The sequence below is a fragment of the Oryctolagus cuniculus genome, chromosome 10 (assembly GCF_051225735.1).
Source record: "Oryctolagus cuniculus isolate XC-2025 breed Fujian yellow rabbit chromosome 10, ASM5122573v1, whole genome shotgun sequence".
In the NCBI taxonomy this organism is placed as follows: domain Eukaryota; kingdom Metazoa; phylum Chordata; class Mammalia; order Lagomorpha; family Leporidae; genus Oryctolagus; species Oryctolagus cuniculus.
Window position 1 is genome coordinate 4,556,784 of NC_142876.1, and position 27,201 is coordinate 4,583,984.

At 52.1% G+C, this 27,201-nt stretch overlaps 1 protein-coding gene across 2 annotated transcripts in view; it reads left to right on the forward strand.

The window, feature by feature from the left end:
* Positions 1–27,201, forward strand: part of CYB5A (cytochrome b5 type A) — a 34,474-nt gene continuing 7,273 nt past the window's right edge. Inside the window, exons 1-2 of one of the 2 annotated variants that reach the window (XM_017343659.4) lie at positions 1–194; positions 26,545–26,673. In XM_017343659.4, the coding sequence (XP_017199148.3) occupies positions 66–194; positions 26,545–26,673 (258 nt within the window). In that variant the 5' untranslated portion in view covers positions 1–65. 2 annotated transcript variants of the gene reach the window in all.

Sequence of the window (27,201 nt, forward strand, 5' to 3'; positions counted from 1 at the left end):
GAGACGCTTGCCCCGCTCCACCCGGTACGGCTGTGAGTGCAGGGCCTGGTCCGCCTCGTGCAGAGATGGCTGCGCAGTCAGACAAAGACGTGAAGTACTACACCCTAGAAGAGATTAAGAAGCACAACCACAGCAAAAGCACCTGGCTGATCCTGCACCACAAGGTGTACGATCTGACCAAATTTCTGGAGGAGGTAAGTTGGGGGGCCGGGGGCCGCGTGGCCGGGCTTGGGGGGCTCCCTGTGTCGGCGCCGCACGCCCCGCGGGAGCTGCACCCCTGGTCTGCACAGCTGAGCGCGCTCACCTTGGACGCACCGCTGTCCCGGCTCTGCACCCCTGGGCGGGCGTCTCGGGGAGCCCTGCCCACGGCCGCGCACCTGGGGACGCGCCGAGGACCCTCGCCTGCGTTCCTGCCGCGGGAGCCCCTGTAGCCCCCAGCCCCCCAGTCCTGCCTTGCTGCCAGGTGCTGAGCTGCCCTGCTGTGAGTAGGGTGAGAAGATCCGCTCTGTGCTCGAGTTGGGCTGCGCGGGGTCTCCGCCTTTGGTGGGCTTCTCCCTCCCGCGAGCCGCTGGGGACAGCGCGCCGGGGTCCGGGCCGCGCTCCCTGCGCGAGCCGCGCCCGGTGCAGCTTGGCGGCGAGCACGGGCCTGCGGCTTGCTGAAGCCCAGGAAGAGGCCAGGGACCGGGAGTCAAAGTTCGGCGGGTGGGACCCGGGCCTCGTAAAGCAACTTGGCATGCCTGCAAGGGAGAAGAACACTCCCTGTGGTCAGACGTGTTGTTTTTTATGAGATTATCCTTGTCACTGCCCACTCCGAGCGGTGCTTGTCCCTGACCATCTCTGGGACCGCATCACTCTGGGGGAGTTCGAGTCATGAATCTACAGGAAGAATGAGGGACCCCCGGCGCGGGCGCTCCCTTTCCCTGGCTGGCTCTCCAGGTGCCAGGTGCAGCCAGGTCTCCCACGTGGGTGCCAGGAGCCCAGTGACATCGCTGCTGCCTTCCAGGGTCTGTGCCTGTGGGCAGCTGGTGTCGGATGACTGGGTTCGGGACCAGGCCCTCCACGTGGGATGCTCACCGCCCAGCGGTAAATCTTAGGCAGCACTGACACCCCCCCCCCCCCCCCCCCCCCGCTGCTTTTACTTCTCCCCAGCTTCCTCCTTTTCCCTTCCTTTGATGGGACCAGCAGTGTTGATTGCAGACCGACCTCGGGCACAGAAGTGGGCCGTTCTCCTGACTCTCTCCCCTCACCTTCCTGTCTTTCCCCTTTTTGATCAGTAGACTCCAGCAGTCGCAGGGAGTCTTTGCGCGATAAGGAAAGCCCATGTGTCTTCCCTGCATGACCTCGGCGTGGAAGGTTTTGTTCTTTGTGGCTCTGGAGAGCGTCGAGTTGTTGAGGGCTAGCAGCCTCCTCTGCTCTGAATCCGCCCCTCGCCCCGCGGCCCGGCGTCTCCCCTTCCTTCGAGTACCACGGCCGTCCCTGCACGCCCGCGTCCCTGTGGAGAGATCAGCCAAGGTCCTGCCTGCCACCTGCACTCTGTGCTCAGAGTCCATGTTTGTACAACGGGAGGGTGATGACAGTGCTCACTTCACAGTGCTCCCGGGAGAATCAAACCAAACAACCGCTAGTCAGTCACCCGCCAGGAGGGCTTTGATTCATTTCTAACCCGCTCCCGTGGTAGGGAGGGGTCTGGGCTGGGCGACATGTGCAGCTCGGCGTTTCGGGCGAGTTTCTGGGTAAAGGTGTAAGTGTGGCAGGTGATGTTGAAACAGGAGAGAAGGACACAGGTTGGAGTTCAGCTGTTGTGCAATGTGAGCTCTGCCCTCCTAAACTAAAGCTGTTTTGTTCAGGAGGAAGGGTAGGAACCTGAGAAGGAAGCTGGGCTTGTTATTAATGACGGGAGAAAGAGCAGCAGGTGTTGGGTTCCTGCCTAATACTTGCTTGGAGGCAAGATTATAAGCCTTATTGCCTGCATTTTTTTTTTTAGATTTATTTTATTTATTTGAAAGTCAGAGTTACACAGAGAGGAGAGGCAGGGAGGGGGGGGTCTTCCATTTGTTGGTTCACTCCCCAGATGGCCACAACGGCTGGAGCTGCACCAATCAGGAGCTAGGAGCTTCTTCCAGGTCTCCCACGTGGGTGCAGGGGCCCAAGGACCTGGGCCATCTTCTACTGCTTTCCCAGGCCATAGCAGAGAGCTGGATCAGAAGAGGAGCAGCCGGGACTAGAACCGGCGCCCATATGGGATGCTGGAGCTTCAGGCCAGGGCTTTAACCCGCTGTGCCTTAGCGCCGGCCCCTGCCTACATATATTTTTTAAAGGATTTATGTATTTATTTTACAGGCAGAAAGGGAGAGAGGCAGGGAGGGAGGGAGAGCCAGGGAGAGAGACAGATACCTTCCATCCACTGGTTCACTCACCAAATGACCACAACAGCTGGGGCTGGTCCTGGCTGGAACCAGGAGTCTGGGACTCCATCTGGGTCTCTTTCATGAGGGTAGCAGTGGCCAAGTCACTTGGGTCTGTCTTTGCTGCTTTCTCAGGTGCGATAACAGAGATCTGGATCAGAAGTGGAGCAGCCAGGACTCAAATTGACACTCCCATTTGGGATGTTGGTGTCACAAGCAGTAGCTTAAGCCACTGTGCCACAGTGCCAGCCCCACCGTATATTCTGAGCTATACGTTTTGTCAGTCCTGAGTTCTAGTTTTTGAGTTTATATGTGTGAAATTGAATCTTGTCATGTGTGATTTTATTATGACCAGGCTTTGTGGCGCCGGATTCTGTCCTGGTTGCTCCTCTTCCAGTCCAGCTCTCTGCTGTGGCCCGAGAAGGCAGTGGAGGATGGCCCAAGTGCTTGGGCCCTGTGCCCGCATCGGAGACCAGGAGGAGACACCTGGCTCCTGGCTTCGGATCAGCACAGCGCACCGGCTGTAGCGGTCATCTGAGTGGTGAACCAATGGAAGGAAAGGAAGACCTTTCTCTCTGTCTCTCTCTCTCACTGTCTAACTCTGCCTGTCAAAAAAAAAAAAAAAAAATTTACTTATTTGAAAGGCAGAACAACAGAGTTGAGCCAGGCCAGAGCCAGGACCCCAGAACTCCATCTGGGTCTCCCACATGGGTAGCAGAGCAGGCACCCAGGCACTTGAGCCATGACTGCTGCCTCCAGGGTCTGAGTCTGCAGGAAGCTGGATCTGATGCAGAGCAGCGGGGATGTGGCGTCCCAAGTGGCGGCTTAGCCCGCTGCACCGTGTCCCACACCCCTGATGGTTAAAGAACTCTGAGAGGAAGTCATCTGAAATGAAAATGTGGGCATTTAGGGTTGGGGGGAAAACTGGTTTGCATTTTTGCCTCTGATTTGGGCAGCAGCATTTATTCCACTTCTAAACGAGCCGTGAAGGGACCAAAGTATCACATGATTCATCCCTTTGAGTCAGTGGGAGTTTGATTTGTGAAATTTCTTCCTGAGAATTTTTTAAAAAAAGATATATTTATTTGAAAGAGTTACACAGAGAGGGAGAGACAGAGAGAGATCTCCTTCCCGCTGATTTACTCCCAAGATGGTCGCAGTGCCTGGGTTTGGAGCTAGGAGCTTCATCTGGGTCTTCAAGTGGGTTGCAGGGGCCCAAACACTTGGGCCATCCACTGCTGCTTTTCCCAGGCCATGAGCAGGGAGCTGGATTGGAACTAGAACAGCCAGCTCTTGAACCAGTGCCCACATGGCATGTCAGTGTCACAGGCAGCAGCTTAATCTGGTATGCCACAATCCGGCCCTGAGAAATTTTTTTTTTTGGGTAAACAAATTTTTTTAATTAATTTATTTGAAAGGCAGAGTTACAGAGAGGCAGAGGCAGAGAGAGAGAGAGGTGTCTTCCATCCGCTGGTTCACTCCCCAAAGAGCCCCAAAGGCTGGAGCTGCGTCGATCCAAAGCCAGGAGCTTCTTTCTGGTCTCCCATGTGGGTGTAGGGGCCGAAGGACTTGGGCCATCTTCTATTGCTTTCCCAGGCCATAGCAGAGAGCTGGGTGGGAAGTGGAGCAGCCGGGATTCTAACTGGTGCCCACATGGGATGCTGGCAGTGCAGGAAGCAGCTTTGGGCTGGCTCCAAAGTTTTATAAAGCACAATTCTCTCCAAATCTCCACCCCCTTTACGTGTTAAAATGGAAACTTGTTTCTGTGCAACATTTCCTAGTGGTCCTGAGATCCTGGAATTCTTTCTGCTGCATATAAATCGATGGGTTTTGTAGTCTTGGGCCGTGGTCTCCAGAGTAGGGAGGGTATGCTGTAGGAACTGTCTTGTTCCGGTGATCATGGCTGCTTAGATTTCATAAACCAGGGGTTCTGAGCCTGGGGAACTGTAGTCTTCCCAGGATCTGGGCAGAGATGTGAGTGTTTACAACTCATTGTCCTTAATTCTGAAAAACAGCAACACATTTTTACCCTTGATATGGCTGCCAAGTTAGGACTAAAAAATGCTACGTGCCTTTGCTTTTTGCAAGCAAGTGTCCTTTTTGTTTGTTTTTAAAGACAAAAGTTCCTTCTATCTATCTATCTATCCATCCATCCATCCATCCATCCATTCATCCATCTATCTATCTGAGAGACAGAGCTACCATCTGCTCATTCACTCCCCAGATGCCTACAACAGCTGAGACTGGACTGGGCCAAAGTTGTGAGCCAGGTAGTCAATCTAGGCCTTTCACTTGGGTGGCAGGAACCCAAACCCTGGAGCCAACACCGGCCCCTCCCAGGGTCTGCAGTGGCAGGACACTGGAGTCAGGAGCTAGGTGTGGAACAGACACAGCTGCCTAAACTGGTGCCCTTACCCTATGCTACACAGCTGGCCTGCAAAGGGGTTTGATCCTATCCTGATCCTCATACTAAAAAACTGTGGTTGTCAAATACGCCTTTGATGATGTAAAATGGGGACATTATTAGTTTTTACTTAATGTATTGGTTTAGTAAATAAAGCTTAGCAAACGTGACATTGGTGGGAGAAAAATCTAAAGGGATCTCTGGTAGAGGTGGCCTAGGAATCTTAGGGGAACAGGACACAGAACCAGGTCTCCCAGGGCCACCTGGAGAAGGTGACTCTGGATCTCATGTATTTCTGTATTTCTACAGAATTTTTTGTTTGTTTTTGTTTTGTTTTGGTAACTGTATAGAAGAGGTTCCAAGGGACTATTTTGTTGTAAAATAGTAAAAAGAACACTCAAGATTACTACGTTTTGCTTTTTGTGGTCTTTAAGGTGGGTGAAAATTGTAAAGAAAAGAAAGCAGGTTATGCAGGCCAGCCTGGGTGAATCACTGATTTCTAGTGGAGGCAGATGCTTATTTTTACTTTATTTTTTTAAGATTTATTTTATTTTATTTATTTGAAAGGCAGAGTTACAGAGAGGCGGAGGCAGAGAGAGAGAGGTCTTCCATCTGCTGGTTCACTCCCCAGATGGCTGCAACTGTTGGAGCTGTGCTGATCCGAAGCCAGGAGCTGGGAGCTTCCTCTGGGTCTCCCATGTGGGTGCAGGGGCCGAAGGACTTGGGCCATCTTCTACTGCTTTTCCAGGCCATAGCAGAGAGCTGGATCGGAAGTGGAGCAGCCAGGACTAGAACTGGTGCCCATATGAGATGCCGGTGCTGCAGACTGTGGCTTTAACCCACTGTGCCATAGCACCAGCCCCAGTGCAGATTCTTGTTATTGTAGAAATACTCCAGAATCATAGAAGACAACCAGAAAGTGCTGTCGCCTGGTTCCACCAGACTTCCTGGCCAGTTGGTTTAGGGTAGGTAGGCAGCTTGCGGCTTAGGCCTGTCGTGGAGGCAATGACCTCAGGCAGAGGGAGGAAATGGGCTATTGTGTCAGCTGCATGTGCTGTGAACACCGGGAGAAACAGTGTGTGCGAGAACACTTGGAAAGTGTTATGTCTAGAGGAGGCATTCTCATGACAATATTTTGCTGGAAGCTTTTTTTTATAAATTGTTATCTTCTGTTTGGTATGTCCAATGTTTATTTAGCGGGAACACATCCCAGAAATGATGATAACCAGTAAAAAGAAACAATTCAAAATTCAAGTATTCACCTGAAATATGTAAGTTTTCAGGAATCCATGCTGTGCATGTTAGGAAATCCTAACTTTCTGCAAGATTTTAGACATGCAGTGTTACTGTTCTGAGGCAAAGAATGCTTGATCACCGTGAGGAACTGGACGGTGTGGAGAAGCGCCAAGGACAGAGTCAAGGCCACCCAGAGCCGTGCTCCCCAGCGCTGGACACCAGCTGTGGCCTGGCAGCCGTTCTCCGGGCGGCTCTGGACGCAGGCGTCTTGCTCACCGGTGAATTTTGTGCCCAGGACACCGTTGTGTGCTCTGCAGCTTTCCCTGCTGGGCTCCCTATAGAAGAGAATGTTCCCTCAGGAGGCCCTTGTTAAGGACAAGGATCCTGCCCGCCTCTGCTCCTCCCCCTTCACACACTCTGCTGTTTGGTTTCCTTGCTGAGCGGGACTCCTGGGTGAACGCACATACACACTCATGGCGCCCATGACCGGGCTCGTGGCCTCACTGCCCTGGCTCGGATTTATGCACTTGTGTGTTGTTAGAAGAGGAAATGTATGGGGAGGTTCTTTTTAGCATCTTAAGGATGTAAATTCTTTTGTGTGTGGTTATGCTAATACCTTGTCCATCCTTTGAAAACCTTAGCTGTGGTCCCCAGTGCCAGTCAGGCTCCTTGTCCATCCTTTGAAAACCTTAGCTGTGGTCCCCAGTGCCAGTCAGGCTCCTTGTCCATCCTTTGAAAACCTTAGCTGTGGTCCCCAGTGCCAGTCAGGCTCCTTGTCCGAGACTTGTGAGCATCTTGGTAGCTCTGCTTTCTTCCTTATTACCTCCGAACTTCGTTTTCGTGGGAATACCCACTTCAGTGTCTTCCTCACCTGGCTGCCTACACCGTTTCCCGAGTTCTAATCTGGGAACCAGGAGAACGAGCTGAAGGTTGGGCTGTAGGATCTGGCCTGTGCAGCCTGTGGTGAGTGGCTTTGACTGGGGACAGCAGGCTTCTCTGGTGATGGGGAAGGCCCTACCCCTGTGCGTGGAATCTGGAGTGTGTCTCTGGTCCTGGGGGCAGTCATGTGGGGCTGGGCACTGGGCCTGACAGCCTCGGGCTTACTCACGGTCCCTGATCCCTGGCGTGTGGTTTGTGGTGGAGAAACATGAGTGCCCAGGTTGAAAGCCGTGTTTGTCTCAGCGCCTGTGTGTTGGCAGAGCTGCGAACCACGCTTTGTGCAGCTGTGTCCAGCATGGGCCAAAATAGATGCAGCCTGCAACCCCTCTTCCCATCTTCCAGAAAGTGTTAAGCAATTGTCTTTCATTAATCCTCCTGCTCTCTAAAAATTGCCCGTGAGCTAAGAGCGTCTGCTGTGGACGCCTACTGAGCATCATGAGCTTTCGCATGGCCCAGTAGTTTGCCAGTGTTTAATCTTGTAAATGGCCCTCAGGCTGTGGTAGAAGTGGCCTCCTCCTTAAAGGCGTGGAAGTGTGGCAGGCGCAGGGGTTACCTGCCACGCTGCAGTCATGGCTGGGAAGGAGCACCAAGCCCGGGTCCTTAGCTGCTAACTGCGCCAAGGCAGGAGGCCTGGGGACTTTGAAGATAACCAGCATGGCTGGGAGGGCCAAGCCGGCCCCTTGCTGTGGAGTTGCTGATGTTTCCCTGTAGGAACAGGGGAACACAGGGAAGCTGTGATGCTAAGATCTGAACACAGGCAAAACCTCTGGGAGGCCACGGGCCACGCGGGGGCCGTGCTCTCCAGCTGTGGATATGGTAGCATGTTGCCTAGCAGAGGGTGGGGAAGCAGCCGTGGGCGCTTTTTAAGTGGAGAGAGGTCGGTGGTGTCCTCAAGGGCTCTGCGAGCTCTGGAAGAGCCTGCCAAGGCCTGTGAGCAGGTTCCCGGCCGACAGGGAAAGTCCCCTTGAATAGCTACCCTGCCTGGAAATCTGAGGAGCTCACTGCTCTGATGGGCAGATCCCTGAGTGGGCCCAGCTGATCTTTCCCCTGCCTTCCTCTCCCCCGTGGGTCTGTCACCACCTGCGGCAGCTGTTGGAGCATCTCTCTCTCCTGTGCTGTTAGCACTGGAGCCCTTGACCTGTCCCTCGTGGTGGCCACTGCAGAGTGAGCCCTCGGTATTTCACCTGTTCCTTGCAGCTCTAGTGACGTACGCTGAAACCACATAGAGGAAGAAAAATAAAATGGAGTGCATTGCTCTGCTCTGTTCCTTTCTTTGGCCTCCCCTGTGTTTACAATAAAATCCTATCTCTCTGCCCTGCTTTGAAAAGCTCTGGGTGCTCTGCCCCAGCCTGTGGCTCCCTCTCTCGCCACGCCCTCGCTCTATCTCAAACAAGCTGCACTTGTTCTGCCCTTCAACCTTGGTGCCAGTTCCCTGGTCACTGTCCTCTTGCCATCACGGCTCCATGTGTGTGCTGGCCCCCAGCTAGGAGATGTCTGCCCTCCCTCTCCACCAGCCTTGAGACGAGTCAGTGTCTGAGATTTTCCTTGGCTCTGTCCAGCGAGTGTGGGTTTTCTCCTGGAGCACACCAGGGCACGTGGCGGGCACTCAGTAAGCGCGGCCCCAGCGGGTGGGAGAGGAGGTTCCCCTGGAGGGGGGTGCGTGGGCCCCAGCCTGTTTTGCTCTCCTGCCTTCCTTGTGCTTACACACACACACACACACACACACACACACTCTCTCTCTCTTTCATAGCCCGCACACACACATATACACATGCACACACACGACATACACACATTGCACACACATGCACACACTCACGGCACACACATGCACACACGCACACACACACACGACACAGACATGCACACACATGGCACACACATACACAACACACACGCATGGCACACACGCACACACATACACACACAACACATGCACACACACGACACATGCACACACACGGCACACACATGTGGCACACACAGCATATACACATATACACACACGGCACACACACACGACACATACACGACACACACACACACACGGCTCATGATGGTTTTTTGGGATGTGACTTCTTCCTCTAAAGATGTTTGTTGGGATTCTGTCCCCAAGGGTTTTTTGATTGTTTGTTTGTTTGTTTGTTTGTTTTTGACAGGTAGAGTGGACAGTGAGAGAGAGAGACAGAGAGAAAGGTCTTCCTTTGCCGTTGGTTCATCCTCCAATGACCGCCACGGCCAGTGCACCGCGCTGATCCAAAGTCAGGAGCCAGGTGCTTCTCCTGGTCTCCCATGCGGGTGCAGGGCCCAAACACTTGGGCCATCCTCCACTGCACTCCCGGGCCACAGCAGAGAGCTGGCCTGGAAGAGGGGCAACAAGGACAGAATCTGGCACCTTGACCAGGACTAGAACCTGGTGGGCCAGCGCCGCAGGTGGAGGATTAGCCTAGTGAGTGGTGGCTCAATAGCCCGGGATTCTGTCCCCAAGGGTTTTAGCACTCAGCAAGTAGCAAGATGTAATTGTGAAAATCTGGATTGTGTAGTGGGGTCAGCAAGGGACCCAGGATGGCACTGAGTCAGGGTCCTGTTGCAGTGCGTAGAAAGAAGCAGGAGGGTGAAGGGTGAGGGAGGCACATTTTCCAGGCTCTACATCAAAGCCCTCCGGCTGCTGGCCAGTAGAGCCCTCCCTTCTCCTGTAGAGACACTTCTGCGGGCCCTCACTGCCTCCCCTCTCCTGGCCCTCCCCCCACAGAACTGTCCTCAGCGTGGCCAGGTGCAGTGCTGCTCTCCCGTCCCACAGCTGGCTTAGCCTCTCCGGAATCCCCCCAGCACTGCCTCTGCTTTTCTGTCCCTGTGTGATCGAGCCCTCTGCAAGGGGTGTTGAGGCTGAGGTCACAGGTTACCTCCTCCCTTCGCTTCTAAACCCCAGGAATTCATCAGCGCTGCCCACCCCATGGCGCCTGTGCCGCCACTCACTGGTGCACGGCTCCCCTTGATTCAGCAGCAGAGTGTGGGGGACCAGGGCCGGCCCTCTTTGCCCTTGGCTTCCCGAGGCATCTTCTGGTTTCTTCCCATCTCGCCGGCTCCCTTCTGCCACCTCAGTGTTGGAGGCCCCAGGGCGCGGGACTTTCCACTCTGCCTGGAACCTCGCGTCCGTGTCATGGCTTTAAACATGGGGTGACTCCTGGGTTGTTAAGTCCAGACCTAAAGCCCTTGCTCCAGAATGCTGCACTCATATTCCACAATCCACTTCCCGTCTCCTCTCAGCTGTCTGATGCTCGTCTCACGTCTGAGGTGTGAAAAGTGGAACCCCCAGTTTCCCACCCGCATCCGTCCCCATTGCGGTTGATGGCTTGTCTGTCCATCCAGTGGCTCAGGCCAAGCCCTGGGGTCAACCCTGACTCTCTCTTAGACTTCACCTTCAGTCCACCGGAGCACTCTTGGCTTCCCTTGGGTGATGTGGTCAGTATCTGAGCAATCTTTGCTAGCCTTATTCCTGCACCCTGCCCTGAAGTGCCTCCTGCCTCACCTGTGTCTCTTGTCTCTAACTTTGTGTTCTCACTGTGACAGTGATGCTTTGCCAGGATGTGTCATTGTGTTTCTGTTTAAACCCTACACTAGCTGATTTTACAATGTAGGATACAGTTGCAGTAGTTAGGACACGTGGCTTGGGCAGAAAAACATACGTGGATCAGTGGAACATGGTGGAAAAGCTGTAAATTGACCCACACAAATGCTTCAAACTGATTTTCTTTTAAAAAATTATTTATTGGGAGGGAAGAGAGAGCAAGAGCTTCCATCTGCTGGTTTGCACCCCAAATGCCTACAACAATTGAGTTTGGGCTGGGACCAACGCCGAGAGCCAGAAACTCACTGAGGGCCCCCATGTGGTTAGCAGGAACTGTTACTTGGGCCATCACTGCTGCATCCCCGGGTCTGAATTGTTAGGGAGCTGGGATCAGGAGCCAGAGCTGGGCCTCAGATTCAGGTACTCTGTATAGGAGGTTGGCATAGCTTAACTTCTAGGCTGAGTGCCGGCCTCCCTCCAGCTTATTATCATTTATTTTTAAAATTTATTTGAAAGGCAGAGAGAAAGAAAGAGCTCGTATCTACTGGTTCACTTCCCAAATGCTTGAAGCCAGGAGCCAGGAATTCAGTCTGCGTCTCCCACATGAGCGGCAGGGACCCGACTACTTGGGTCATCAGCTGCTTACCCCCAGGCTGTGCAGGAAGCCGGAACTGGCAGTGGAACCAGACTCAGCCCAGTCACTCTGATAGGGAATGCAGATGTCCTAAACTATGTCTTTTTTAAAAAATTTTTTTCTTAAATAGCCATACATTAAAAAAAAAAAAGATTTATTTATTTGAAAGGCAGAGATACAGAGAAGGAGAGAGAGACAGAGAGGGAAGGTGAGATCTTCTATCTACTGGTTCACTCCCCAAAAGGCTGCAACAGCCAGGACTGGGTTAGGCTGAAGCCAAGAGCAAGGAGCTTCCTGTAGGTCTCCCACGTAGTTGTAGGGGCCCAAGAAATGTGGCCATCATCCACTGATTTCCCAGACACACTAGCAGAGAGCTGGATCAGAAGTGGAGCATCTGGGACTTGAACCGGTACCCATGTGGGATGCTGGTGCTGCAGGCCATGGCTTTAACCCACTGTGCCATAGCTCTGGCACCCTAAGCTGTGTCTTAGTCAGTAGACCAAATGCCCACCCTCTCTCCAAATGATTTTTTTAAAACCATATTTTAGTTTATTTGTTTCATTTTATTTAAAAGGCAGACACACACACACACGCACACACACACAGAGTCAGAGACATCTACCATCTGCTGGTTCACTCTCTAAAAGTCCACAACAGCCAGGACTGGAGCAAGCCAAAGCCAAGAGCCTGGAACTCCCTCTGGGTCTCTCACATGGGTGACAGGGACCCTAGTAGTTGAGCCATTACCTGCTGCCTCCCAGGTTGCATGTTAGTGGGAAACTGGATGGGAAGCAGAGGAGTTGGGGCTCAAACCCAGCACTCCAGTATGGGTGAGGGCGCCCCAGCTGGTGACTTACTGCTGAGCCGAACACTCGCTGCTGTCCAGCTGATTGACAAAGATGTGAGTGCGGTTAGATGGAGGGAAGATAGATAACCTCTTTGACAAATGGTTTTGGGACAGTTGAACATCAGTTGTCAAGAAACATAAACCTCAACCTAAACCTCACACACAACATGTACAAAAGTTAACTCAGGATGGATCATAGATCTAAATATAACATATACGCTGTCTTTGTAAAAGATATATGTATTTTATTTGACACAGAGAGAGAGAGATGTCTTGCATCTGCTGGTTTATTCCCCAGGTAGCTGCAGTGACTGGGGCTGGTCCAGGTTGAAGCCAGGAGTGTGGTTAAACATCTGGCAGGGACCCACGTGCTTGGGCCTTCATCTGCTGCCTCTCCAGGCACAGTAGCAGGGAGTTAGCTTGGAAGCGGAGCAGCCCAGACTCGAACCAGTGCTTTCACAAGTGGGAGCTTAACCCACTGAGCCACAGTGCTGGCCCCAGCAGTAAAGCTTTAGGAAGAGAGTTGGCATCAGGTAAAGGGTTATTTGACACGAGAGTGGAAGCGTGATGTTTTACGACTTTTGCACTGGAAAGCTGTTTCCCCAGATTCCAGTGCGAGCTGCTCCTTTGCTTCCTTTGAATATTCACTAAATATCACCTCTGCAAGTGTCTGAACCTCTGTTTAAAGCTGGAAGTCTCCCTGCCCCCTTTCCCTGCTCTGTCACCTCGAACATCCTGTGTGACTTACCGATTTATTATAGTTTTGCCTGTTGCCTTCCACTAGGATGATTCCTTCATGAATGCAGGATTCTTTTTCTGTTTTAATATTGGCCTAGCCCCGTTCCTAAGACAGTGCAGGCACCTAGATGGAACTGCATGGGTTTTTATTGATTGGATGAATAACAAAAAATTTGCGAGTATAAAATATTAGCAATTCGGTACAGCATGGCTGTTGGGTGAGCTTGAATAATTTCCTGACAGCTTGCTTTTTTTTTTTCTTGCCCTACCTTTATGTTTCAGCCCAATTTATTATTCCTAACACTGGACATAAAAGGGAAAAGAGACCTGATTACTTGGTATTGAAGGAGAGAAAGAAAAGATAGAGATGGGGCACTGTCCATTCTCTTTTCCTCCCGACTGTGGTCTCAGTGTGATTATCTGTTCTGTCACGTCATCCCATGGCCGTTCTGATTCAAGACTCACTGTGGGTAGAGGAGCTAGAACGACATCCTTTCTAGGCCATAAACCATCTGCTGCCGGCCCTCCACGCGGGAGGCTTTGCTGATTCTCATTAGGTTGGGTCATAAAGCAGGAGGCACTGCCCCAGCGGGGGCCTGGGCGCACTCTGTCACAGTGCTCCCTTCTCTTGTCTCAGGAGCAGCCCTGTCCTGGGGCCTTCCCTTTATCCCCAGGTTGTGAGATCGGAACTGGGGGCTTAGTACCCCCAAAGATCAGGGGAACAGCTGGGTCTCCAGGTAGCACCCGGCTTATTTTACGTAGTGAGGCAAGTTGAGTAATGTTGGGATCAGAGCTTGCTGACCAAACACAAACTTATCTGTGATTCACAGTACATCTTAGGACAAATATTTCCTACTTTTTTTTTTTTTTAAAGATGTGTTTGTTTATTTGAAAGGCAGAATTGAGTTACAGAGAGGGAAAGAGATCTTCAGTCTGTTGGTTCACTCCCCAAATGGCCTCAATGGCTGGGCTGAGCCAGGCTGAAGCCAGGAGCCCAGAGCTTCTTCCAGCTCTCCCATGTGGGTGCAGGGACCCAAACACTTGGGCCACTCTCACCTGCTTTTCCAGGTGCATTAGCAGGGAGCTGGATCACAGGGAGCAGCCTGGTCTTAAACCAGCGTCTATATGGGATGCTGGCTTTGGAGGCAGTGGTTCTACTCACTGTGCATAGCACTGCCTCCCACCCCACTTCAGTTCTAAAATCAGTTGAGTTTTGCTCTCTCCTTCAAGGTGAGAGAATCCTCACAGCGTTCTGGCTACTGCTGGCTCATAGGCCAGCATCTGCTTGACCAGCCCTCACCCGGACTTGGCTTTGAGAACGGTCTCCTGTGGAAATGCTCGTCCTCCTTAGGATATTTCTGTTAACTTTTTTTTTTTTTTACAGATAGAGTTAGATAGTGAGAGAGAGAGAGAGACAGAGAGAAAGGTCTTCCTTCCGTTGGTTCACCCCAAAATGGCCACCACAGCCGGAGCTACGCTGATCAGGAGCCAGGTGCCCCCTCCTGGTCTCACATGGGGTGCAGGGCCCAAGCACTTGGGCCATCCTCCACTGCACTCCCGGGCCACAGCAGAGAGCTGGACTGGAAGAGGGGCAACTGAGACTAGAACCCTGTGCCCATATGGGATGCCCGTGCCGCAGGCGGAGGATTAGCCTAGTGAGCCAGGGCGCCGGCCCCCTCCGTTAACTTCCGTCATTTGATTCTGTGGTTCAGCAGAATGAAGCTAGGTGATTGAATCCATAGCAGTTCCTTGGAGATGAAGGGTGTTGGTAAACCGGGCAGGGTGGGGGGTCCTCTGGCCTCCCTTGGAGATGAAGGGGTTGGTAAACCGGGGTGGGGTGGGGGGTCCTCCAGCATTTGGCGTTGGACTTGGCCTTCAGCTGCACACAGGACCCGGTGCAGTCAGTTGCTATCCGTGGACCTCGGTGGAGATGTAACAGAGAATGGGGTTGGAGGAGAAAGGTAACCGAGCTGATACTGAACCCCTCTCACATGTCAGGCAGCCTGTGAATTAATCACATCATTTAGTCGATGCGGGTGAAGAGGGTCTGACTGAACATTTCTGTAAGAGGTGTGGGAAGGGGTTATTTATAGAGTACTGGGAGGTGATACAAGCTTAGTAGCTCTTTCCACTTAACTTTCCTCCCCTTTTAGTACAGAAAACAAAGAGAAAAAAACCACACTTTCAGACTGTGAGATCTGGTGAAGGTGGCCTTGAAGCAAGAAAGAGGCCACCAGGGAGCACCTGGAGAAGTGAGGTGAGGGGGGCGTGCGGGAGGCGAGGTCAGGTGGACGGTGCACTGAGAACCTGCACTGGGGTGTGTTCTGGCAGGCCCAGGCAGCTGGCTTCCTCCCAGCGTGCGCCTTGGTCAGGGGAGTTGGCCGCCCGAGTGCCTGTCCCGGCGCTCCTCCACGGCTGGCTGTGCCACCCGACGCCCCAGCTTGCCCCTCGGTGAAACGGGGGTGGCAGCAGTAATGCGCCAGTCTCGGGCTTGCTGAGAGGGCCGACAGGGCTGACACGCAGCCCACAGCACCCTGCGTGCAGAGTGAGCCCGGGCTGAGTGTTCGCGGTGGGGTGCTGGGCCGTGTCTCCCTCCAGGCTTTTCCCCGGCTGCTCCAGTGGAAAGGAGAGGAAGTGAAAGCTGGAGGTTTGCAGAAAGCAGGGGAGGGGGTGTGGGCCGTGGAAGCAAAGCTCTTAGGGTTAGAAACTCCAGCACGTTCTCAACCCGGTGATCCCCGCTGGAGCCTTGGCCCTCATCTGCTGGCTGCACAGCTGGCCTGCACCCTCTTCTGTCACTTGTAGCTGCTTGCGGGTGCTGATCTGTTTCGGTGCCCTTGCCTGGGCTTGGCCTGCTCTCCCAGGTTCCCTGCTGAACTCTTGCTGAAGCTTGCAGCCTCCAATCCTTGCCGCCTTGTGACCCTCCCTGGCTTTCTCCACTGTCACGCTCCAGGGAGTGTCCAGCCCTCGGTGACTCCTGCAGCTGGTACCTCCCTGCCCAGCGTTTCCTTACTGCACTCCTGCTCCTTGAGGGCAGGACCTGACTTTCCCACCTTGGTGAGAGGGTGCCTGGGGGCAGGCTGGGGGGCCCTCAGAGGAGGTGTGAGTGAGTGACCCAGCCTTGTGAGCCAGCTGGTGACTATCCTGTGATCCTTAGAATGTTCTGGAGTTGGGGTGTAATTCAGATGGTCTTGCAAGGGCACCATGAGAGGGTGTGAAAGACAGCCTGGGGGCTGACCCTGTGGCATAGAGGGGAAAGTTGCTGCCTACAGTGCCGGCATCTCATATAGGCACCGGTTCGAGTCCCAGCTGCTCTACTTGCGATCCAGATCTCTGCTATGGCCTGGGAAAGCAGTAGAAGATGGCCCAAGCCCTTGGGCCCCTGCATCCATGTGGGAGATCCAGAAGAAGCTCCTGGATTCAGATTGGCACAGCTCCAACTGTTGCGGCCAATTGGGGAGTGAACCAGTGGATGGAAGACCTCTCTCTCTCTCTCTGCCTCTCCTTCTCTTTCTGTGTAACTCTGGCTTTCAGAGTTAAATCCTTTAAGGAAAAAAAAAGAAAAAGAAAAAGAAAAAGAAAGAAAGAGTCCATGCTACCCGCAGATGCTTGCTCCTCAGCAGAGCCGGGATGCAGCAGACACACGTCTGACGGGCACAAAGCAGCTCTGAGGCCACCTGAGACTAGTGGTTTCCACAAGTGACAGAAGCATCGCATCGGCTATTGTGCTATTTGATTCTAAATCTTATTTAAGCCGCTCGCTCTCCAGACTCTTGAGTTGTTTTCATTTTAAGCTTACCTATTGCAGATTATATTTAAGAAAAAAAATTTTTTTTGCCTAGTCATTGTTTTTGGACAAAATGTTGACCCACCTTTTTTGGCAGAACGAAGTATTTGGAATGAAGATCCAGTTCAAACTCCACAGTTGCTGGACTTTTGCTCTTAGGTGCTGACGGGTTTTTTGTTTTTTTTTTTTTTTTTTCCTGATTGTGGTTGTTTAAGTTTGTCTTGGTTGCACCAACCCTACAGGGACTGACTTTGACCTGGTGCACACTGCTGTGTTGTTTGCCAATCTGCATCCCTCTTGGCTCTTTCTTAGGGACAGCCACATGGCTGGATTGGAGCCATGTTGGAATGTGTGTGAGTGTGTGTGTGTGTGTAAGTGTGATCTTTCTTAGTTGACAAGTTCCAAGAAGACAGCAGTCACGTTGTTCAAAATATAAAAAGATTCATGTGACTCACGTGTTCAGAAAGCTGGGCCCTGGTCCTGCTTCCCTTGTGAATGGCCGGCGTGGGGTGGCCCTTGTTTCTCTGGGTGCCATTTGCTCTGGACTTAGGAGGGTGGGTGTCTCACCTTGAGCCTGCTGCTCTGAGTCCAGCTTTCCGGCTCACAGCTGAGGTGGAAGCTGTCAGACTTGGCAGGAAGCTGCGGCTACTTTATTTCTGAGGCTGGACCCCAGGCAGAGGGGAGGGGAGCTAGGTCATCCCTGCTGTGAGAGTGCCGTGCTGCCCCACCGTGTGCAAGACAGGGCAGTCCGTGCTCTGCTCTGCACTCCCTGTCCTCTCCCCCAGCTCGTTCGTCTCACAGCCGTCTCCCTCAGGGCCTCACCATGGTCCTTAATATCTGCCCCTCCTGCTGGCGCCCAGGCTTCACATCGTTCCGTGCACCCAGCCTCTCAGCCTGGTGTCTTTTGCTTCATTCAGACCAGTTTACCTGGCTGCAGGCTTTGCACGTGCAGCCAGCAGGTTGTCCGCCAGACTCCTGCTCCACTTCTGCTCCTCCGTCTGCTCACTTGGTCCTTATCCCGACTGCCCTACAGGGGCTTAGATTGTGCTTTAAGAGCTCTGCTTTTCCAGACCTCTAAGCCGTTTAGTTGGATGCGTGCCTAGTGTTTCTCTAATGATTGATACAGATGCAGACAGCCGCCCTTATGTTTTCGGGACTCGGAACTACATATTTACATGTCTTTTGGACATTCCACGCTTTTGTGTGTTGTATTGTATGTTGTCTTGACTAAATGATTGCTGCAGTAACTAGAATTAGCTCAGAAGGACCCAGATAACTGTGCTTAAACAAGGTAGACGTTCATTATTGTGGCATCAACAAGCAAGCTTGGCCACTCGGGCTGTGGGATAGCTGTGCTCCCCAGGGTACTGGTAGCCCTTACCCTGGCTCCCCTGGGCATGCCCGTGTCCTCCTGGTCAAAGGCACTGTCCCTATTCCAGGACACAGGATGAAGGAAGCAAGGAAGAAGACAGGGCAGAAAGGGGGGACTTCTGGAGGGTCTCCTGATGCCTCTGCTCACACGCCATTGACCAGAGTTTAGTCACATGGAATTCCTAGCTGCAGGGGAGGCCGTGCCCAGCTCAATGCTCAGATAGTACGGAAGATGGATGGAGCAGACACGGGCATCTTGAAGCGTCTTCCCCCAACTGACTTGGCTGATCAGCCGAGGGCCCTGCTGTGTGAGGCAGCTGGGGAAGTGAAGAGACATTTGATTGGCTGCAGACATCCACCACTGTAGGTTGTTGAGTAGGGTGTGACAGTCCACAACCCTGGAGGATGAGTATTCCAGCCATGGCAGAGGAGCGTGGGTAAGCCTGGATGGAAGACGGGTGATGGGTGGGCGTGAGCAGGGCCAGCGGGTGGCTGCTGACGCAAACCGGACCAGAAGGCCTCCCTGGCTGCATTTACGGAACTCAAAGCTCTCCATGCACAGCATTGTCTAACCTTTGACTTTGAGGCTTTTAACTTGTTCTTCCAAAGCCACTAAGATGCAGGAGTTCTAGGGTTAAGGGCAACCACTGAACAGAAACGGTATTGTCCATCAAGCCTAAGAGAGCCTGCTTTATGTTAAAGAAGAGCTGGCAGAGTCTGGGCAGGGAATCTAAGGGCTGTGAAGTGGCTGTAGAGGCAGCAGCAGGCACGGAGAAAGGGCCTTGGAGCCTGTCTCACCCTGGAATCAATGTCTGGGCAAACAGCAGGTGCAGAATGCGTGGGTGAACCACAGTGATGTTGCCTTTGCGAGCCACATTTTCCTGCTCGGTTGGATTCTTGCCTTCACATGAAGAACTTGCTGTTTATTGGAGCCTGAATCAGGAGTAGCTGTTACATTTCTTTTGTCCTGCCAGTGTTTACAGAGCCATCCTCAGTGTGCACATTAAATAAGACATAGAATTCCCCATAGAATCCCTAATCATCTGGATATAGTGGAATTTCAAAGAACCCATTGATTCTTTTATTTAGCATTTCTCTTTGCCATCATTCTGAAAACGATTTGATGCATCCCTCCCACTATATACTTTTTTAAAAGTCTTGGCTTCTTAACATACAGAAGTAATCCCAAGGTTGTGTCTGTATCAGTGTATTTACGCCGAAAGCTGGTGTGTGCTGCGTTTGTATCATTGTGCTCCTGTGCAGTGCCTTCTGCCATTTTACTCTGATTGGACTCTTATTTCCACATGAAAGAAGTTACCTGCAGTGCACTTCTCTCCCTCACCACTGGTCATTACCGGAGTAGAGAAGACCCAGGGGTCAGACCATGAGATGTGCTTGGTGAAGACGTGGTGCTGGGCTTGGACTCAGGAGCAACTATGGGTGTGACATCTGTAGGGTGTGAGGTTGGGGTCAAGTTCTTCTCATGGCCTGGAGTATGAACCAGTGAATCCATGGGGGTGTGAGGTTTGGGCCCAGTTCTTATGGCCCTTTGAGCTCCATAGTGTTCACCAGGCCACCTCGGTGAGGTTCTCAGAACTTGGTTATGAATGACGCTTCCTGAATGGCCTTGAAGGGGGCTGTGGGTGAATCCACGCACACTGAGTGTCTTTCAGATGAACGCACATGCTTACAGTAAGGGTGCATTTGGGAAGAGGGAGGGTGGACAGGGTCATGGCTAGGCTGGGTATGTAGGTGAAGAGTGACAAGTTGGTGGTCAGCTTGAAGTGACAGATTGATTTTATTTATTTGAAAGGCAGAGTTAGAGAGAGGGAGCCACACATACACTGACACTCACAGATCTTCCACCTGCTAGTTCACCCCCCAAATGGCTGCAACAGCTGAGGTTGAGCCAGGCTGAAGTCAGGAGCCTAGAACTCCATCCAGGTCTTCCACGTGGGTGGCAGGGGCCCAAGCACGTGGGCCCTCTTTCAGTTACTTTCCCAGGCGCATTACCAGGGGGCTGGATAGAGGCAGAAGCAGCCAGAACTTGAACTAATGTTCAAGTGGGATACTGGTGTTGCAGGTTGGTGGCTTACTCCGCTGCGCTGCAGCTCTGGCCCCAAGTGTGATGGTTTTTCTCAGCAGGTAACTCAAGAGTGTTTACCTGTAAATACTGGCTTAGCATGGCTGGGTAAAGATGAAATGAGAGCCTGTTTATTAGCATTGTCCAGAAGGCTCTGAACAGTGCTTCATTCATTCCAGATCTTTGTGGCTCAGTGAAGAAGAACTTATCAAGCTTACAGTATTCTTCCTCTTAAAGCTCTCATGTTTCTTAGGAGACCAGGGATATACCTTTTAGATCACGAAGCACCCGGCAGGCCCGATGAGTGCTGTTAGCTGGGCTGACCGTCCTCCCTGCCAGGCGTCCGGCGTATCCACGCTTCTCTTGTGGCCCCTTTTCCTGATGGCAGTGATCTGTCCTTCCCTGATGTCATTCATTTAGTGCTTTGTCTTCTACCATATTCGTTTCCCTCTCATTTTTTGTGTGTGTTTGGTGAAACCTTGACTTTGCCAAATTTACAAGTGCAATCAGCTGAATTTTCCATGTTAACTAAAGTGTAACTGGTGCAGGCATTGGGTGCAGCCAATGAGACTCTTCTTGGGATCCCATTTCCGAGTTCCTGGTTCAAGTCCCAGCTCCTCTGCCTCTGATCTAGCATCCTGCTGGTGCATATCCTGGGAGGCAGCAGATCGTGGTTCAGAACTTGAGACCTTGGCACCCATGTGGGAGACCTGGATTGAATTCTAGGATCTTGACTTCAACCTGACCCAGTCCTGGCTATTGCAGACATTTGGGGAATGAACCAACAGGTTTCTAGAAACTGTCTCTGCCTCTCCCCCTCCCCACTGCCTTTTAAATAAATAAGCATCAAATAAAAATTTTTAAATAATAAAGTAAGAAATGTTCAGGAGAACACTCAGACCTTTAGTGATTGTAAAAGAAGGACTAAGGCCATAGACCTCTTAATTTATATTAAAGTAATATGAGTAAATTGCTCTATATTACGCAAGCCCTGTTGCACTGTCATGATTAGGACAAGAACTTCTCCCTGTTTGTCATTCCCTAGCCCTGGCAGGATGGTCAGACAGGTCTGGCCTGTCAGCAGACTGTCTCCAGAGCTTCTTGGTCTTTGGCCATCTCCTCCTCCATGCTGGCCTCTCCTGGGCTGAGTCAGTTCACGCAGGCTGCTGCCTCCAGTGCTGAACTCCTGCCTGGAGATGAATGTGCAGCATGGTGACAGTAGTTAATGTATGCATGACAGTTACTGAGAGCTGATTTTAAATGTCCTCATCTCCCCCCAAAAATCACAGTTATGTGAAGCAATGGATATGTTAGCTTGATTCATTGAAATTTTACAGTGTGTACATATATAAAAAAAACACATTGTATATCATAAAAATGTATGATTTTTATTTGCCAATTGTACCTCATTAAAGCTGGGGAGGAGAATTAAGAAGGCTGCAGATGATAAGAAGGTGAGACTAGACTGCACTGTGACTCGCGTGTTGCAGCACGGGGCCGTGCACGTGGTGAATGAGCTGAGCGGCTCCCTCTCCGCTGTCTCAGGAGAGTTGCTTGGAGTCATGCAAGCCTTAGTGGTATTACAGAGACCTCCAGCTATGGCCCTGTTGGGTCAGTCATGGATACTCAAACTGTGAGGCTGTGTTAATGAGGGCCACCGGACTTTTCCATTACTTCTTTAACCCCAAAAGAATAGCATGCCTCCTTTTTTCCCCCAAAGATTTATTTATTTGAAAGGCAGAGTTACAGAGAGAAGCAGAGACAGAGACAGAGACAGAGACAGAGATCCTCCATCTGCTGGTTCACCCCCTCGATGGTTGCAACAGCCAGGGCAGGACCAGACTGAAACCAGGGGCCTGGAGCTTCTTCCAGACCTCCCACATGGGTGCAGAGACCCAAGCACTCGGGCCATCTTCTGCTGGTTTCCCAGCATATTAGCAGGGAGCTGGATTGGAAGTGGAGCAGGTGGGACTTGAACCGGTGCCTACATGGGATTCCGACATTACAGGTGGTGGCTTTCCCTGCTATGCCATAGTGCCAGCCCCTTGCATGCCTCTTCTGGAAAAAATCCCGTTGATGTCTCACCTGCTTTCCCATGTCCCACATAAAACCATTATACACAAAAGATGATGAGTGGTTTTGATGGAATCAATTAGGCAGCAATTAAGTGTGAAATTCTGTGATCTGAATGGTAGGAACCATTACACTTCCAGGAGAGGAGTATGAGATGGACTGGAGTGGATGGCTGAGAGAGCAGACTCTTACCAGCTTCCGGGCTGGTTGGATGGGACAATCCCAAACCCACGTGCAGTGATCTGTGCTGTCTTACTTGTTTATCTGGGTACTAACTAGGAGAAAGAGATGAACAGGACACTGAGGTCTCTGTCCCTAGGACTCCTAGAACATGAAGCAGCCCCAGGCAGGACCTGGGGCTATAAAGGAGCAGAGCGGGTAGATAGAGAGACCTGGTGTGGGGCTGTGGGGCAGGTGGCCTCACACAGAGACGTCAGGGAGGGGCTCTCTCGGCACAGCCTTGAGCAGACGGTGAGAGGGTAGGAGGCTGACGGGTGGAATCTGCAGGGCACGAGTGCTGGGTGTACTACGTGGAGGGCACATGGCGGGTTCCAGGTGGGATCGCTGCTGAGGCCGTTTGGCCGTGCCCAGTGAGCTGCAGAATACAGCCGAGACTGGGTGGGAACCCATCACCTCCCGTCTCCCAGAGACTGGAGGGTGCTCTTCTGTCTTTGACTTCTCTACCTTTCACCTCTTGACCCCTCTGTTACTACCATCCACCCCAGATGGCCCTAGTGGTGCCTCTTCTACATCCCATAATCAGGGCCTGACAACAGAAGGGGGCTGATCCCAGGAAGGAAGGAGGGAGCAGCAGCCCAGGTGGACGACTGCGGGCGTCCATGCAGGAGGTGCTGGGTTGGTTTAGGTTTTGGGTGCTGTTGCTTTTGGGATTTCAATAGAGAGTGCAAAGGTGTGGAGGAGGCTGTTCTTGATGTGGGAGGAGTCTGGAGCTGGGAGAGTCCAGAGAGGTCCTCACCCAGCCGCACTCACTGGCAGATGGGTGTCACTCAGAGCACCGGAGAGCTGCTACTGGGAGAGGGGAGGGGAGGACCGTGGCCTGAGCCTTGTGTGCTCCTGGCTTCACACTCAGAGGAGGCCGGGAGGTTGTAGTAGCTTGGAAGGTTGGAGGGGAGCTGGGAGAGCCTCTTGAAGTCCAGCGAAGAGAGCGTTTCACAGAGGACAGACCCACTCTGGGGGAGTCTTTCCTGCCGTGAACAGCATCAGCCAGTTACGGTGTCGGAGCCGGCAGCCCGTGTGTCTGTAGAAAGCGCAGGGCTGCTCCCTGTCTTCCCAGCGGTGCCCGTGGTACTGGGTGGCAAGTTCACATCTCCTGAATTATACAGACTCTGCCAACCTTGAACCTTGTGAAACACATTTCCTGTTTATTTTCCTGAAAGTAACTCTTAATTTATAGATCCAGAAAACAAAAGCTATTTCCAGTTCTCAAATGCTGTCCCGAGCAAAGTGTGTCTGGATCATTGCTTAGAAATGGCGATTTCGCAGAAGCACACAGCAGGAATTACGGGCTCCGAGACACAGGGGCACAGTGGGTGTGTGGGGGCCACCCTGGGCTCTGTCCAGCAGTCGGCACCTTTGCACATTCGGCGTACAGACCTGACATGTGACCACCCTGGAGCGCCCCTCGCCCTGCCCTGCCCCCTCCCTCAGAAGTCCCGGCATCTGCTCTATCTCTCGCCCCTGACACCTGCTTACCCTGGGCAGTTTCCAGCCCACCCTGACTGCAGTCGCCCCTCTCCCCCTCTTACCCTGTGTGAATTTTCCCATCAGATCTGATTGTGTCCCCTTCCTGCTTAGATCCTTCCAGTGGCTTCTCATTGCTCACGGGACCAGGCATGCAGTCCTTGAAGAGGCCTGGAGACCCTGAGTGGCCTGGCTCCTCCAACCCTCCTGGGTGGTCCTCTCACAGTCCCTGACCACCCTGAGCCCTGCAAGACAGGGCCCTTTACACACTCCCCTGCCCCTCGTTACCTCTGGCTCCTGCCTCCTGTCTCAGCTCAGTGCTGGGGACCCAGTGTCCTCCTCATGCCCTGTGCACCTGAGTGTCAGAACACCCACCCTGCGTGCAGTCGCACGGTCACTTCGCGTTTGATCCCTGCGAGTTTACTGTCCTGTCAAGGCTTGAGTTACTCTGTTCCAAACGATCAATTTTAAGGCTTTGATTTTCCTACCGTTACTGTAGGGTAGAGTGAAAATATTTCAGCATCAAGTAGTTAATGCTGGTTTTTTTTTTTTTTTTCAATGGTTCCTCTGCTTTAAAATTTTTCACCAGTGGTCAGCGAAGCCGCTGGCATCCAAGATGTTCCTCTCTAGTGTTTGCTCTTTCTCCTTAGAAAGTTGCCCGACAGGTGGTTTGGGCCAGGTGTGAGTCAGCGAGAGCCGGCAGACGGGTCCACATACCCGTTGTTTCTGTTCTTGGTCCAGGATCAAGGGGAGAGGTTCACGTTCGTGCCTGTTTCAGGTGAGGGCTCATGTGTGTCTGTAACAGGCACTGTCCACGTTCTCTGCTTTTTATATTTTATTTTATTTAATGAACATAAATTTCCAAAGTACAGCTTATGGATTACAATAGCTTCCTCCCCCCCCATAACGTCCCTCTCACCCACAACACTCCCCTCTCCCACTCCCTCTCCCCTTCCATTCACATCAAGATTCATTTTCAATCCTCTTTATATACAGAAGATCAGTTTAGCATACATTAAGTAAAGATTTCAACAGTTTGCTCCCACACAGAAACACAAAGTGTAAAATACTATTTGAGTACTAGTTATAGCATTAATTAAACACCTAAGAGTAATTCTGTATTAATTACAGAGTTCAACCAATAGTTTTAAGTAGAACATAAAAAATACTAAAAGGGTAAAGTATTAAGTTCTTTTTTTTCTGTTTCTTTTTTTGTTTGTTATATAGTTATTTTTTTATTTAATAAATGTGAATTTACAAAGTGCAGCTTTTGTATTGTTGTGCCCCCCCAACCTCCCTCCCTCCCGTGGCCCTCCCCTCTCCCACTCCCTCTCCCATCCCGCCCTTCATCGAGTTTCATTTTCAATTACCTTCATATACTGAAGATCAACTTAGTATATACTAAGCAAGGGTTTCAACAGGCTGCACTCACACAACCACACAAGGTATAGGGTATTGTTCGACTAGTAGTATTGTTTTTAAGTTTCATAGTAGACACGTTCTCTGTTTTAGCACTTTCAAGGTCAGGATTCTGTCTTTAGGAACTTGTCTGGCTGTGACTCTGTATAGGGGCCAATTTGATGATTTTAACCTCCTTTGAAGATAGGCTGCAAAATTATGGCTGGGTTCGGGAGATCTGCCTGTTCTCACATTCCTTGAACAAGAGTCGACAGATAATGTTTAGTTTTCTTTCTACAAACCATTCACTCATTTGCATATATGTATACCCTGCTCTCTGGATGGTGAGACTGTGAGTGATTTTTTTTCTTTCTTTCTGCAGTGTAGGTGGATAACTTACTGGAGTTGGGGAGTAGGTGTGTAGATTAAGGGGAGCGATTTAGAGAGCTTTGTGGAAAGCTATATTTAAGCACAGTAGGAGGAGAAACAAGGTAGAGAGCAGAGTGAGGGCCTCCTGGTGCCTTTTGTTCCCGGGAGAAGTTGAGGACTGACTGTGGGCAACCCTGCAGAGGAGGCTGGTCTTGCCTGCTTGCTGGACACGTGCAGGTGCACAGGTGACTGGCTGAAGGTCAGGCTGGATTGAGCCAAGACGAAGCCGAAGCTCAGTTTAAAGTATTTACGGTCACTTAACTGGGTGCTGCTCCCTTACCTGAAAGCTCCGGTGATTGGGCGCCTGGCAATCATCTTAGGGAAAAGCCCTGCCCACATGCTGTGCCCGCTCGTTTCGCTTCAGCAGCTGTGAGCACGAGTGTGCTTTTCCACCGCGAAGGCCCCCTTGCCTGCCTCCCCGTCTGGACCCTGACTCTACTTTCTGTCTCCGTTGCTCTCTGTCAGCGAAAGGCTGAGGGCAGCATCTCGACCAAGTTCCCTGCTTCCCTCCGCCTTCTTCCCAGGAAGTCGGCTCTGCCGAGGCAGGGCTGGCCGTCCAGCAGGCACACCTGGGCTTCCCGAGGGGCAGGGCCAGCCCAGGCCAGGCCCGCGTCCACTGGGAACTGTCCTCGCAGGCCAGTACAGTCGCGGGGAAGAAGTCACAGGCAGAGGACACAAGAGAAAGTAGACTGAGGGCAGCTGAAGGGGAGCAGTTCAGAGAGCTTTGGGGGAAGGCCAGATGGACGACCCGAGTGTTATGGAGGCTCGCGCTGCCGTACGAGGGACACATGGAGACGGGGTCTGTGGCACCAGCTCAAAGGACACTGGGTACAGGGCAGTGCATCGCTGTCACCCACGTGATGGACAGGTTACTGTCACCCAGGCGTCGGGAGGCGCCTGACTGGTTGAGTGAACTGGCTTTTTCCCTAAACAGCACCCTGGAGGGGAGGAAGTCCTGAGGGAACAAGCCGGGGGCGATGCCACTGAAAACTTTGAGGACGTCGGGCACTCGACAGATGCCAGAGAGCTGTCCAAGACCTTCATCATCGGGGAGCTGCACCCGGTACGTGCTGCGGGGAGCGGAGGGTGGACTTCTGCCCTAGTCTGTGAACATGCGTATGTGCAGGTTACACATCCGTAACTGAAAAATGAGTACAGTGATTCCAGAACACTGTTTTTGTCGTCAGTTGGTCGGCCCAAAGCTTCTTTGTGTTTCTCTGGTTGCCTTTCTCGTGGGCGTGGATGGTCTGAGGCCTGTAGCCCCGCGCCGTGTGCGTCTTGGGGAGGCGTGTCTCAGTCGCTGCAACTGCACCGAGCGTGAATATCAGAATGTGGGCGTGCCAGCCCAACACAAGGCTTTTTCTTTTTTGACCAGAGTATTTTATTAAGAAACCTTCTTTTACTCTCGTTAGTCCTAAGCGATGTTAAATGCGAAAGCTTTGCCTTTGTGAAGCTGGTGCGGTGTCCCCTTCAGCTCACTTTACCCCAAACCTGGAGAATGTCAGGACTGAGACCCACTTGGGGGGCTTTGGGAAGCAGCTGGCGTTTCCCTGCCTGCTGGGCTTACCTGCGCCAGCCTCTGACAGCCTCA